This window comes from Pecten maximus, chromosome 5 (assembly GCF_902652985.1).
Source record: "Pecten maximus chromosome 5, xPecMax1.1, whole genome shotgun sequence".
In the NCBI taxonomy this organism is placed as follows: Eukaryota; Metazoa; Mollusca; class Bivalvia; order Pectinida; family Pectinidae; genus Pecten; species Pecten maximus.
The window spans coordinates 21,602,243-21,617,104 of NC_047019.1; the positions used below are offsets into that span (position 1 = coordinate 21,602,243).

A 14,862-nucleotide genomic window follows, 5' to 3' on the forward strand; every position below is an offset into this window, starting at 1 on the left:
ATGAGCGATATCCATCGCTTGGTTTCAGAGAAGGAGTCGTTTATATTAAGAGAGCCAAATTGACCCTTTTTGGCCCCGCCCCTCAGACCCCTTGGGGGTCAGCCCCACCATTTGTACAATTTTGAATCCCCACTCCATAGGGATGCTACCAGGTAAATATGAGTGATATCCATTGCTTAGTTTCAGAGCAGAAGTCGTTTATATCAATTCTGTAAAACTGACCCCTTTTGGCCCCGCCCCTCAGACCCCAGGAGGTCAGCCCCGTCATTTGTACAATTTCAAAATTCCTACCCCAAGGTGATGCTACCAGTAAAATATGAGAGATATCAATTGTTTGGTTCCAGAGAAGAAGTCTTTTATATCAATATAGCCAGATTGACCACATTTGGCCCCGCCCCTCAGGCCCCTGGGGGGTCAGTCCCATCATTTGTACAATTTTAAATCCCAACCCCATAGTGATGCTACCAGGCAAATATCAGTGACAGGCATTGCTCGGTTTCAGAGAAGAAGTCGTTTATATCAATATAGCCAAATTGACCACATTCGGCCCCACCCCTCAGGCCCCTGGGGGGTCAGCCCCATCATTTGTACAATTTTGAATCCCCACCCCATAATGATGCTACCAGGCAAATATGAGCGATAGCCATTGCTTGGTTTCAGAGAAGAAGTCTTTTATATCAATATAGCCAGATTGACCACATTTGGCCCTGCCCCTCAGGCCCCTGGGGGGTCAGCCCCATCATTTGTACAATTTTGAATCCCCACCCCATAGTGATGCTACCAGGAAAAAATGAGTGATAGCCATTGCTTGGTTTCAGAGAAGACATCGTTTATATCAATAGCGCAAAAATGACCCCTTTTGGCCCCGCCCCAGAGGCCCCCAGGGGGTCAGCCCCATCATTTGTAAAATTCTGAGTCCCCTACCCATAGGAATCCTTCTGACCAAATTTGGTCAAATTCTGATGTGTGGTTATGAAGAAGAAGTCAGTTGTTGACGGACGGTATGGCATAAGCTCACCTTGGTCCTTCGGACCAGGTGACCTAATAAAATTGGTTCCCCTTCACTCAAGGATATTTCAGACCAAATATGGATCAAACCCCTTTATTCCTACAGAAGAAGAAGGATTTCAAAGAATTTGCTATATCTCCCCTATTGGGCCCCACCCCTCAGGCCCCTGGGAGGCCAGACCCACCGTTTATACACAAAATTGGTTCCCCTTCACCCAAGGATGCTTCAGACCAAACATGGATCAAATCCCTTTATTCCTGCAGAAGAAGAAGGATTTTAAAGAATATGCTATATTCCCCTATTGGGCCCCACCCCTCAGGCCCCTGGGAGGCCAGACCCACCGTTTATACACAATTGGTTCCCCTTCACCCAAGGATGCTTCAGACCAAACATGGATCAAATCCCTTTATTCCTGCAGAAGAAGAAGGATTTTAAAGAATATGCTATATTCCCCTATTGGGCCCCACCCCTCAGGCCCCTGGGAGGGCCAGACCCATCGTTTATACAAAATTGGTTCCCCTTCACCCAAGGATGCTTCAGACAAAATATGAATCAAATCCCTTTATTTCTACAGAAGAAGAAGGATTTTAAAGATTTTGCTATATTTCCCATATTGGGCCCTGCCCCTAAGGCCCCTGGGGGGCCAGACCCACAGTTTATACAAAATTGGTTCCCCTTCACCCAAGGATGCTTCAGACCAAACATGGATCAAATCCCTTTATTACTACAGAAGAAGAAGGATTTCAAAGAATTTGCTATATCTCCCCTATTGGGCCCCGCCCCTCAGGCCCCTGGGAGGCCAGACCCACCGTTTATACAAAATTGGTTCCCCTTCACCCAAGGATGCTTCAGACCAAACATGGATCAAATCCCTTTATTCCTGCAGAAGAAGAAGGATTTCAAAGAATTTGTTATATCTCCCCTATTGGGCCCCGCCCCTAAGGCCCCTGGGGGGGCCAGACCCACCGTTTATACAAAATTGGTTCTCCTTCACCTAAGGATGCTTCAGACCAAATATGAATCAAATCCCTTCATTTCTACAGAAGAAGAAGGATTTTAAAGAATTTGCTATATTTCCCCTATTGGGCCCCGCCCCTAAGGCCCCTGGGAGGGCCAGACCAATCGTTTAAACAAAATTGGTTCCCCTTCACCCAAGGATGCTTCAGACCAAATATGAATCAAATCCCTTCATTTCTACAGTAGAAGAAGGATTTTAAAGAATTTGCTATATTCCCCTATTGGGCCCCGCCCCTCAGGCCCCTGGGGGGCCAGACCCACGGTTTATACAAAATTGGTTCCCCTTCACCCAAGGATGCTTCAGACCAAATATGAATCAAATCCCTTCATTTCTACAGTAGAAGAAGTATTTTAAAGAATTTGCTATGTTTCCCCTATTGGGCCCCGCCCCTAAGGCCCCTGGGGGGCCAGACCCACGGTTTATACAAAATTGGTTCCCCTTCACCCAAGGATGCTTCAGACCAAATATGAATCAAATCCCTTCGGGCCAGGTGAGCTAAAAATTGGATCAATCAATTTTTTTTCGCATTTCTTTTCCAATTCTGTGTTATTCAAAAATAACTAAAAACAGGATAGAGGTGATAAAATAAAGCAAAATTGCATGCGGTTTAATGTGATATGAAGCAACCAAAAGTGATCCCCTTAGTTATTATGTTTGCAAAGTTGGTCGAGGTCAAATAATATTGAAAAAAGTAAATTGAAGTTTCCTTTGTGAATATTCAATTTTAAACAAGAATGCATGGTAAGTGTTTCTATAGATATATATGCATACTTAATTAAAGACTTTAGTAGCCATAATTAAAACTGATTGAAGAGTCCCAAACTAAATGTCAACCAGGGAAAAAAATCCGTAAACATGTGTATATACTGGTATGTACCCTTCACCTCTCACCATTGTAAAACCATACCCACCTCTCTTTGCTTTCTTTCCTCTTCTTTACGCCTTTCCTCGTACAACTTGACCTTTTCCCGTGGGTTGAGGTCATGGACAGAGGGTGGACGCCGTCGCCGTGGTGAACTTGGACTGGACTGTCTCATTGGTGTGCCACTGTATGAGTTTGGCATCATACGACTGCCAGGTTTTGACATTCGGTTAGCATATATATTTTTCATCTCCAGTTCTTTCATTTTTTCCTGGAATTAAGAAAGAACAAATTATGGTAATATGTATTAACAGGTAAGTATTAGAATGCATATTTAAAGCAAACCTCTGGTCAAAATAATTCAGTAAACTTAACTGTATCTCATTAAAACAACTGTAATTATCATAAAAGAAATAATAACTTAAATGAGATCTGTTAAACATGTATGGATTTCATATGTACGGTAAGATTATCACGCAAATCAGAGTATCAGAAGTACATAGCCTTGTAAAATGCTCAGTGTTATGGCATAGCCATCCATTTTAACATTTGACCAATGCCATGACCTTTGTTATGTTGATTGAGCATGTCACCTGATTTTAGTAATTACACAAACTTTATGGTGGCCAGAAATTACAGTTCAGACAAGCATTCCTTGACCATATGCAATGACCTTGAGCATTGGGTACAAACCTCGGAATGCTAAGATACATGTCATCTAGCCCTGATACACACAGGTTTTAGATTTCTTTGCACATTTGTGATAGAATTATAAGTTATGTCCTTATCAATATTTGCCATACTTACTCTGGGGATCTATTTGGTTAACATACCCTTAGCTGCTTTTCTAAACGATCATTTTCATCTCTTAGTGTGTCCATCTGTTTCTTTGCATCTCTAGTCCTTGCCATCTCAATACCAAGCTCATGACGGTGGTTTTTAGATAAATTGTTGACATGTCTTTCTAAATCCTGAAAATTAAAACCTGCCGCATATATTGAAACATCTTAAGTGGATTTTAAAAATCAAAATCACTGCCAGTATCATGTCTATAAACTTATCATATTTTGAAAGGAATAATTTCATTTACAGGAAACTTGAGATTGTGAATTTCAGTTTTTTATGAATATGTCAAGTAATTATAAGACGATTGTTAATTCAATAAATTCCAATCTTGAGGCCAGTCATGTGGGAAACGTGCACAGGAAATCATAAACTCAATTGAAAATAGGCTGTTTCCACATAGTGCAATCTTTCTTTTTAAATTCTCACTTTTGACTTTCAAATTTTACCTTCAGTAAGCTTTCATTTTAAGCACATAAAAGTTGGAACAACCTGCTATGATATCATATTTTTATTTTAGAATAAAACATTTCGGCTTTTTATATGGACAGAATCTGACCCACCTGGACTTGATACAGTCATATACAATATCCTACCAACAACACCTGGTTACAACAATGAGTTGTATTACTGGGAGATATTTATGCAGAAAAACACCATCTGTCCACAAACCACAAGGGAATGGGATAACCATATCAGTGGTAGCCATGATCTAAATGGTGACTGTGACTGTATTTATATAATTACTCTTTTTGCCTTTACCTTCTCTGGATATTTAAAGAAGTTTTTTCCAGAAAATTTATCTACTTATGAAGAATAAATATTTCATATTGCTAACAATATCATTATGTAATAATCACCGATATATCAAGACATTTTGATATTTTTCATTTGTCTACACTGCCACACTGCCATTGACACTGTTCACAAAACTATTATTGACTGACCCCCCCCCCCCCCCCATCCCAACCCCTTCCAAGCCCTGCCACCATATATATAACACCTATACCTTCACTTGGATGGTATGACTGAACCCCCCCCCCCCCCCCCCCCCAGCCTCCATCCCCTACTCCTTCCATCTTCCAAGCCCTGCCACCCTTACACCTATACCTTCACTTGGATGGTATGACTGACCCCCCCCCCCCCCCCCTCCCTCCATCCCCTACCCCTTCCACCTTCCAAGCCCTGCCACCCTAACACCTATACCTTTACTTGGATGACTGACGCCTATCAATTACAGCAGATAACTACCCACATAAATTTATGTATAATATACACAGTGTAATGGGACTACTATTGATTTTCAAGGCACGGAACATCTTAAACTCCCCAGAGGATGGTTGTTTGTTACAACGCGATAAATAATGCTGGGTAACCAGCAGATTTGAACAGTATAGTGGAATTGTCCGTCATAAAACGCCCCTCGATTAAGTTTTAGGTGAACATTATACCCAGGTGTTCCTTTGTTATTTTATCATTACATTTATATATATCTTACATGAAAGAGAATTCACAATTCACTTGTAGGGAATTCATGAACCTTTCATTGGAATTAATTTCTACTGATTCAGGGATAAGGATAGTTTAGGTTCCATTTACGACTCGGGTCAAGAATAGCATGCACCTATATCATTCTCTGCGTTACTTGTTGTCTTTTATCAATCTTGACCTTTAATTTTTTAAGTTTTAATCAATATTATCTAAATAAAATTATTAAGTCTTCAAATCACCTGTCACCTGCCCAACCATTTGGGTTTTCTCATTTGTTTCCATCTGGGCCAACAAGAGTGATCTGTATAGGTTGATATAACTTATTTAAAAATTGTTGTAAAATATTATTATAAAGATCAATATTCATCATGATTATCATAGAATTAATCACCAACATAACATAATTACTCAGATTGTCAAAAAATTTATTTAGATACCCCGGGAGATATAGACAAAGAATTAAGATCTCTATACCTTGATCTTGACTTCCTTTTCCTCCAGATCGATCTCAGCCTTCTTTACTTTGGTTTGAAGCTCATCTCTCTCCAATAAATCATTTTCATCCACTAATCTTTTATATTTTTTCATTTTACCTTTCACTTTTTCAAGTTCATCTTCTGCATCCCGAAGGTATCGATCTGTTCTCTCATATTTTTCTTTTGTTTTCTTTAATTGATCACGCATTGCCCGAGTTTCGTTGTTATGTTTTTGCATGATCTGAGGCAAATCACTTTCCCGATCCTCAAATCGGTTCAATGCCTTTTCCTGCCTATATTGAGTCTTCTTTAACAATTTGTTTTCCTCTTTCATGTCTTCAATCTGTTTAAGAAGGTCCTCCATATTATTTCTAAGTTCATTGATTCGAAGTTTGCGTGCTGATAAAACACGCTGTATGACGGGGTCAACCCTTGGTGTGACCTGACTGGTTGACCTCTGTTTTCCCCGCCCTTTACCTCGGCCTCTACCGCGACTGTCATCTTTCCTGGGGGCTGTCAAGGAAAATGAAAAAATAAATAAATCTACTACATCCTGATTATCTAACGCTGCTATATTATCATGATTATCTAACACTACTATATCATGATTATCTAACACTACACTGTTTTGTTTTGGTAGCAAAAAATTCCAACCAAATCATTTAAATCAAACATCAGCTTGACCCTGCTATAACTGTATGGTCTAAAAAACGTACACTACATGGCAAGATCTTAAAGACCATCCTAGCAATACTATGTACAAGAATTAAATGTTGATGCTTTTCTTTTAAATCTTGATCATAAATGTAGGACTAGATTAAATTTTTTTTTTTAAATATATCACCTGGGCCCAGTTGTTCAAATAGCGAAAGTCTTATCTCTCCTTTACTTCAAAACCTGAGTGTCTTTACACTTTGAAATCAGTAGGTTAGGTAGGAAGAGACTAATGAGGTTTATAGTTTAATTCATAAAACTTTGTCAAGTTATAACAGATATTATTTATCAGGATTTTAGAATTGGTGTTAAAGTGTGATTAGCCTAATCACTTTTTAAACAACTGCGCCAAGAGCATCACAGCCATGAATCTGAAACTGCTTTTGTACTTGGTAAAAGTTGGTAATATAAATATACTCAGGTCTTCAAGTACTCAATGTAGTGTCTTGTGTCATCAGTGTATGGATAAACTTTAAATATTTACAGATTTTTTTTTTTTTTTTACATTACCAATAAGTAAAGTATTGTCTTTTATATGGGGATTAAATCAATATTGATCCTGATAACAGCAGCTTTGTAGTTCTCTGCCTGGCAGATATTCACTAGAAGTATTGAATTGGGATAGTTATACTGATTGGCATTACTTTTGTGTATATCATACACAATGTAAAACATGCTGTGATTAACTTAGAATGGGGTACCATATTAACTCCTAAGGTACAATAATATAATTTATAATGATGAACATGACCTTCACCTTTAGAACTATGTGACTTGACCTGTTGCAACACTGGCTATTGTTGAAGTTAACCTCTATGACCTTGACCATGTATCAAAGAGACATTGCACAACTTGGACAACCCAAGAGAAACGATTGAATTTGGAAAAAAAAAGAAAATTTTATCCTGGGCTTTCCAATAATGGCAATACAATGTAAATGGATGCATGATAGTCATATTCTTATTCTGCCTAATAGTCTTTTAAACATAATTTTGCAGAAATTGAACTTAAAGGGGAGCCCTGTGTACAACAGTGAATATTAGTCTAGTATTTCCTTAGAGACAGTAATAACAAAACTTATAATTTGACACTGAAAGATATGTGTAGTGTTCTTCATATTCTAAACAAAAGAACTGTTCCACAACTAAGATCAAAAGAAGAAAAATAAGACATTTTATTTACATTTGTATCTTCCCATTCTACTGCACTTACAGAAAGGATAACAAATACAACATAAGTACAGAAATATTGAACTAGATTTTATACAGCATTTGAGAAAGATCTGTTAATATTGAAATTGGAGTGTGGAAGACTAGCTTATATATCATTCAATAGTGGTGATTGGATCATTGATGTTTGTACATAATATCGGATATCTCTTATGACAATCATCTTCAGCTACTGTCTCTGTGTCTGTTTCATCATCTAAAGAATAACTTGTATCCAGGTATATAAAAAGTATGACCTTGTACTCTTCATTATCGACTATTATCACAAGGGACCTTTTCAAACTCTGATAGTCTGTTATACAGCTATCTAGTAAGATAAAAACGATCTGATTCCTTACACAACAGTATGGTTAATGTATTGTTGTCTAATTAAATGTAAACAACGGAATAGGGCTTCTATCACCACCAGCTTACTTCAACAATAGATGACAAACAGGGTCAGCCTAGCTGTTTACCTACGGAAATTACAAATCAAAACATTGTCTACCGAACACCAACTTATGTCAACATCAGGATCTGTTGGTGACATGAAATATCTATCTGGGAAATCTATAAATCCATAAAAAATATATCCCTTTACTGTACAGAGGTACCTGACTAAAGTAATTACTGATTGATAATGGACTTATTAAGAGAGACTTCAACATCTGCCATGCATTTTCTCAGTCTCTTGTGTCAATAATGACATTTTGTTTTGCCTCTCAGGCACTATGGGGTCACTCTAAGTCTCCCCAACCCAACAGCAGTCTCCCCAACACGACAGCAGTCTCCCCAACACTACAGCAGTCTCCCCAACACTACAGCAGTCTCCCCAACACTACAGCAGTCTCCCCAACACTACAACAGTCTCCCCAACACTACAACAGTCTCCCCAACACGACAGCAGTCTCCCCAACACGACAGCAGTCTCCCCAACACTACAGCAGTCTCCCCAACACTACAGCAGTCTCCCCAACACGACAGCAGTCTCCCCAACACTACAGCAGTCTCCCCAACACTACAGCAGTCTCCCCAACACTACAGCAGTCTCCCCAACACGACAGCAGTCTCCCCAACACGACAGCAGTCTCCCCAACACTACAGCAGTCTCCCCAACACTACAGCAGTCTCCCCAACACTACAGCAGTCTCCCCAACACGACAGCAGTCTCCCCAACACTACAGCAGTCTCCCCAACACTACAGCAGTCTCCCCAACACTACAGCAGTCTCCCCAACACGACAGCAGTCTCCCCAACACGACAGCAGTCTCCCCAACACTACAGCAGTCTCCCCAACACGACAGCAGTCTCCCCAACACGACAGCAGTCTCCCCAACACTACAGCAGTCTCCCCAACACTACAGCAGTCTCCCCAACACTACAGCAGTCTCCCCAACACTACAGCAGTCTCCCCAACACGACAGCAGTCTCCCCAACACGACAGCAGTCTCCCCAACACGACAGCAGTCTCCCCAACACGACAGCAGTCTCCCCAACACGACAGCAGTCTCCCCAACACGACAGCAGTCTCCCCAACACTACAGCAGTCTCCCCAACACGACAGCAGTCTCCCCAACACGACAGCAGTCTCCCCAACACGACAGCAGTCTCCCCAACACTACAGCAGTCTCCCCAACACTACAGCAGTCTCCCCAACACTACAGCAGTCTCCCCAACACGACAGCAGTCTCCCCAACACGACAGCTGTCTCCCCAACACGACAGTAGTCTCCCCAACACGACAGCAGTCTCCCCAACACTACAGCAGTCTCCCCAACACGACAGCAGTCTCCCCAACACTACAGCAGTCTCCCCAACACGACAGCAGTCTCCCCAACACTACAGGGGCATTTTAAATCTCCAAGATACTCAGAGTGACACTTCCATAGTCATGGTACCAATCCAGATGGATGAACCATTGTCTTACAAAAACTTTATCAAAACTTAAATCTCTACAAACTACCTCAACTTTGGATCCCTGAGAAACATAATAAAAAGGAAAAAGTCGACCATATGAACTCTTAATACTTGAAGAGTAAAGTACAAGTGAACATTTAGATAAAGGAACCATCATAAAAATGCTCCCCATATTGAAATCCCATATTTCTAGTCAATGGGAACATAAATTATACTTCATGTGTATTATATATATGACCCAGAATTTAAAACGAGTGTGTAACTTGCACTCATAAACATCTCAACTCAAGTTCCAAATATATTTAAATAATATTAAGACCTTCATCATAAACATCAAGATGCCCACAACTGACTCGCACAAATAAAAAAAATAAACAATTTTTCCGTTTTTGTTGTGAAGCAGGCTCTATAGACTTTTGAAAACATTGTGAGACTTGGAACTTTTATACTATACCTATCATCAGGATTTTGATGACACCTCCAAACAAGTACTGTTCAACACAATCATAAAATGTAGGCTGCGGTTTGTACACAAGATCACATAAATGGTAGCTTGTCAGATACAGGCTTAAAACCTATAGGAATCCTTCCCGTTAGAAAGATAAATGTCACCTACACGAAAAAGGATTATATATATACATAAGACGATGCGGTTTGACAAAAAGGGGCTTGTCTTCTTATCCCCAATACACAGTTAGGAGTACAAGGCATAGATAGACTGTTGAAGGCACATTTAAAAGTCTCCATGTTCATAAAGGTTGATTAATCTCATAACAGTATGGCACTGATCATTCTAAGTGTTCACCTTAAAAGGAATTACAAGTATGTGTGCCATAGACATTTATCTCTGTTGTAATTTAGCACACCTTTTAATGTTTACCTAGCGGTAATATACCTATTTTACAGCTTGTATATCTACATTATAGCAGGTTTCTTTGTGATTTCAGATTTATGTGTACAGCACACACATAAATTACAATCAGAGCATTATCCTTAATGAATTTGTTATTACAACCTCTTCAAACAATATGAAATCATACAAGAAGCTACTTTTTTCCATTTAAACTTGACTACCAGGCACCAATACAAGGAGTTTTATTTCTCCTTCAATCTTCACTACCAGGCTTCTTCTTATCGCGAATGCCATGTATGGTTGCCTCTTTGGATACAAATTTTGGATACTACTGGTACAGACCAAAAATGTATCGTTTTGTCTACCAAGGATCTCTAACCCGAAATTTGATTATGCATTATAACTAAAAATATCAGACTTTTATTCTAGCAAACAATATCATGTCTGGCTGAGGTTGAACACTACAGCTACTAGGTGCTGAGTTTGATGGTTGTGATATGATGATTGTTGGCACACTAGAAAGCTACTTCAGTACACAGTTGAGACTAACTATGCAATGATGGAATACCAGACACAACTAATCCTGATCATGATGATCATTAGTCTCCCCCGACAATCAGCTACAAGTCTACCATTTTAATATTTAATTTTTATGTCATGCATTCCAGACCAATATAGGAAAGCTTTTTTTTGTTTTTATGATAAAGTGATTGGGTGATATTTATGTCAAGGTGATCTGTTACTGCTGGTCAATACTATCTCATTTTTAAATCGTGTGTTTTGATTTTAACACCAGGGAAATTAAAATTGGTCAAATCCATACCAATCACAATAACAGTGTGCACCTGTGACAAAAATAATTTAAAAGTCTTGAATGGATCAATTTATCTGACATTGAAGCTAAACTACGATGATGCTCTTAGAATTGGACAGAATTACATGTTTGACATGAAATGTCAGAAAACAGAGTCCTAAGACGTAAGATTTGGAAACAAGACAAAAGCTACATGTATTTGAATATAACATCTAAAATATGCATGAAAATCCTATTAGACAATATGCATAAAAGGCAAAATTGGTTGAACTTATAAACACATAATGAATGTAAACTGAAGAAAGAGTTTTCTGTTCCATTATAAATACAATACTAATCATTGGTAAAGTAGATGTGATTTAACTGTTTGAGGTGTAGTTGGCAATGAATTTTCTATCTATGATAACATTATACTACGCATGCACTACACATGGCAAATACATCATCATTTCACTTTTATTGTTTCACAAAAACTTAACATGCAGGTGAAAAGCATGCTGGATTATTCCACAAAAAAAGCTTAATTATACATGTTGCTTGTAATGGATACATGCCATTGTATACCCAACCATCCAATAACTGACAAAGATTCTGTAAGTTGCTTGGTGTAAATACAACAGCTGTGGTGAAAATCAATGATATGTAAGTGTAGCAATAAGTAATGGTACATTTTTTATTGGTCGTTCACAGGAACATGGACGAAGATTGGTCAAATGGGTTGTCTGAGATATCTACTTAGACAACAGTACAAAGTTTATGGCCTTCAAAGCATGCCAAGTGATTGAATGTATAAATCTGTCTGAGCCTCTGTGATAAAAACAATATTAGTGCAAATGACAGTTTTTGTTTAAAAAATCCTGATGAAATCAATACATCATCGCCATGCAGTTCCAGTAGTCAAACCATAGTGAAGTTGAAGATGTGTTATATACTCTACCTTTGTAAGATGGCAATACGACTTAATATAGTCTTTTATTTGAATATTAAAACTTTCCAATGTAACAATACTGGTATGTATCTCAATGTCACCTCACACTAAGATACTTAGATAAAGTGTACACATCAATCATTTTCGTTGTAGGTCTGTTTTAACATTTCAATAATTTTCAATGATTTTAGTCTGTGTTATTATTATGCTAGTAAAGAGAAAATTTAGGAGAGAAATAGTAACTTTAGAGTTAACAACACTCTAAAAAAAGTTGAAAAACACTGCATGTTAAGATAAGAGAGATTTTACAAGACAAGCATATTAACTTAAGTGTAATGACAGTTCACTAGATAAATTCAGTACAGATAAGAACCACCAGTTACAGACTCTTATTTTCTGATAAGAAAAGTTTCTACATATACTCGGTAAAAACCCCATCACCTATTTCCATATCTGACAACCATGTAAAACCACTTTTTCAAGTTTAACACTAAAAGAAATATATGTTATCAAGAATAAGCATTTTCATGAATTTGACCTTCACCTGCCAGTGTGACCTTTCCAAGGCTTTCCAGAAAATCAGCATCATTGCTTGTGATGTGATTTTGTTAAACATTAGTTCCTTATGAATATGACAAAGCACAAATGATGCAGATGCAAGCATATACACATGCTTTATTTTTTCTAACCTGTACAGAGAGTTAGAAACATCACATACCAATTACAGTTTACCATTTCACACACACACACACATAATTATATATGTGTATATTCATGTATGTCTCACACACATATATATATATATATATATATGATATGTGTATATCCATGTAAGTTTCACTAATTATAAGTTTGCAGCAAGTGATTGGGAAAAAAAAGCACAATCCCATGATAAGATACTTACAAGCTTTTTTCCCTAAATAAACTTCTTCTGAAAATTTCAATTGCAACAAAAATTCATGAAAAAAATGAAACCAGTTTACAAACAATACTTAAGATTTATAAGAAAAGAAAGGCAATGTTCTATTGTGCATATAGAAACAAAAGAAAGTAAAAGAATTTGATGAATATCATCTCAAGTAAAACAAAAACAAAAAATGTACTAAGATTCAACTCATAACAAAGTGAAAACTAACAAACTTGTAGTACTAGCACTTGATATACATTGTACTAAAACAAAAAAATTAAAGCGGGGAGAAGACAAAGGTTAGGTTTGATCTTGGTTTAATTTATAGATAAAAGTAATAACATGATGTATTCATGTTTATGTAATAAAACATACCTGTTGTTTTGCGAGTGCGGTTCAAAGATTCTGTGCGTCTAGCTGGTTTTTCGTCCTCACTGATGAATGAATCATCACTGTAACTATAGTCATCGTCATCCCGATCTTCTGCTGCACGATAACTCATCTTGTTGATATCACACAAATCTCACTTAAACTTGTACTGTTTTGTTCACAATTGGAATAACACCTTTCACATATCTTGAATTGAAAGTATCTGAAAAATAATTGTAAACAGACATTTTAATTTGTAAACTACATGATTTGTTAATCAATACATAATTTACACCGTCACATACAGAAGAACAGTGCCAAACGATACTAACAAAATTCTTAAAAGCAATTAACCACCAACCCACAGTGTAGACTCATGGAACAGAAGGATATATATATAACAAAACATGATTTTCAAATCTAATATAGTCCAAAAATGAATTTAATGTGAATATGCATGATGCCATGTTAAAATTGCTGATAGTTATTTATATTTCTGTAATAATGTGTGTTGTATAGCCATAAAATAATGTCAGAAAATAATGCTAAACATAGATGCAAAACCTTAAAATATATCAATCTTTGAAATCATGATATTTTGTTTCTTTTGTCTGTGCTTGGTTTTTTTTTCTGATTTAATTATAATATTATCACATTATAATTTCTGATATTCATTGTTAACAGAAATTTAAGACCATTCATTTTCATTATGACCAATAAAAACAATTCCATTTTATTCATGTATGAAAATAAATAACATTTAGTGCAACGTTAACAGTAATAAGTAAGCATTTCAGTAAGCAATATATCTAATGGAATGATTTTTGATATTCATGTTTTCCCTCTAAAATTGAAGAGTAACAAAATTTCAGTACTGAAATGAAAGAAAATAACTAGTTATAATAATATTTCAGGGCCATGCATCATATTGTCATAGGTAACAACAGCAAATAGCTTCTATTTTCTGTTTACTTAGTAAAGCACACTGATGAGAAAAACATGCATGCTCCTGTTTCACATTCCTGTTCTGAAACTTTTCAATAAAACAATTCCCTATAATGACATAGCATAATAATTGCTTTGTTAATATATCGTGAATGTAAAATCTTTCAAATCATTGAAAAAGAACCTTCATTTCCCTCATCATCATTATTTTGTAAATCCAATTATATTATCAGCTCAATTTAGTTAGGAAAAATGCTATTGCATTTCAATTGTTTAACTGGTATTCTTACAGTGATTTCTATCAATACATGTCTCCATATACCTACCAAACGTTACTATATTTTTCAAACTTCATCTCTGAACATATTGTATATCCATCTATTGACGTTTGCTTCCATGCTTAATGAAAATATGTACCCGGTGTAGATTTGTTTACCTGCCCAGCAACAAGAGAACGGATGTGTAAGAAAGTGTGACGTAGGCAAATGGTGAGCAAATATTGAGAGTAA

General features: G+C 37.2%; 1 protein-coding gene across 7 annotated transcripts in view; it reads right to left on the reverse strand.

The window, feature by feature from the left end:
• The window catches only part of LOC117327497 (trichohyalin-like), a 33,748-nt gene extending 18,928 nt beyond the window's left edge, over positions 1-14,820 (reverse strand). For 5 of the 7 annotated variants that reach the window (XM_033884518.1, XM_033884515.1, XM_033884517.1 and 2 more), the window contains exons 1-6: positions 14,680-14,820; positions 13,415-13,631; positions 13,037-13,063; positions 5,698-6,212; positions 3,723-3,860; positions 2,939-3,160 (exon numbers count right to left, since the gene is read on the reverse strand). In XM_033884518.1, the coding sequence (XP_033740409.1) occupies positions 2,939-3,160; positions 3,723-3,860; positions 5,698-6,212; positions 13,037-13,063; positions 13,415-13,541 (1,029 nt within the window). In that variant the 5' untranslated portion in view covers positions 13,542-13,631; positions 14,680-14,820. The remainder of the gene's footprint in view (positions 1-2,938; positions 3,161-3,722; positions 3,861-5,697; positions 6,213-13,036; positions 13,064-13,414; positions 13,632-14,679) is intronic. The other 2 variants (XM_033884513.1, XM_033884514.1) reach the window with 2 other exon arrangements.
• Between the last annotated feature and the right edge of the window lie 42 nt (positions 14,821-14,862).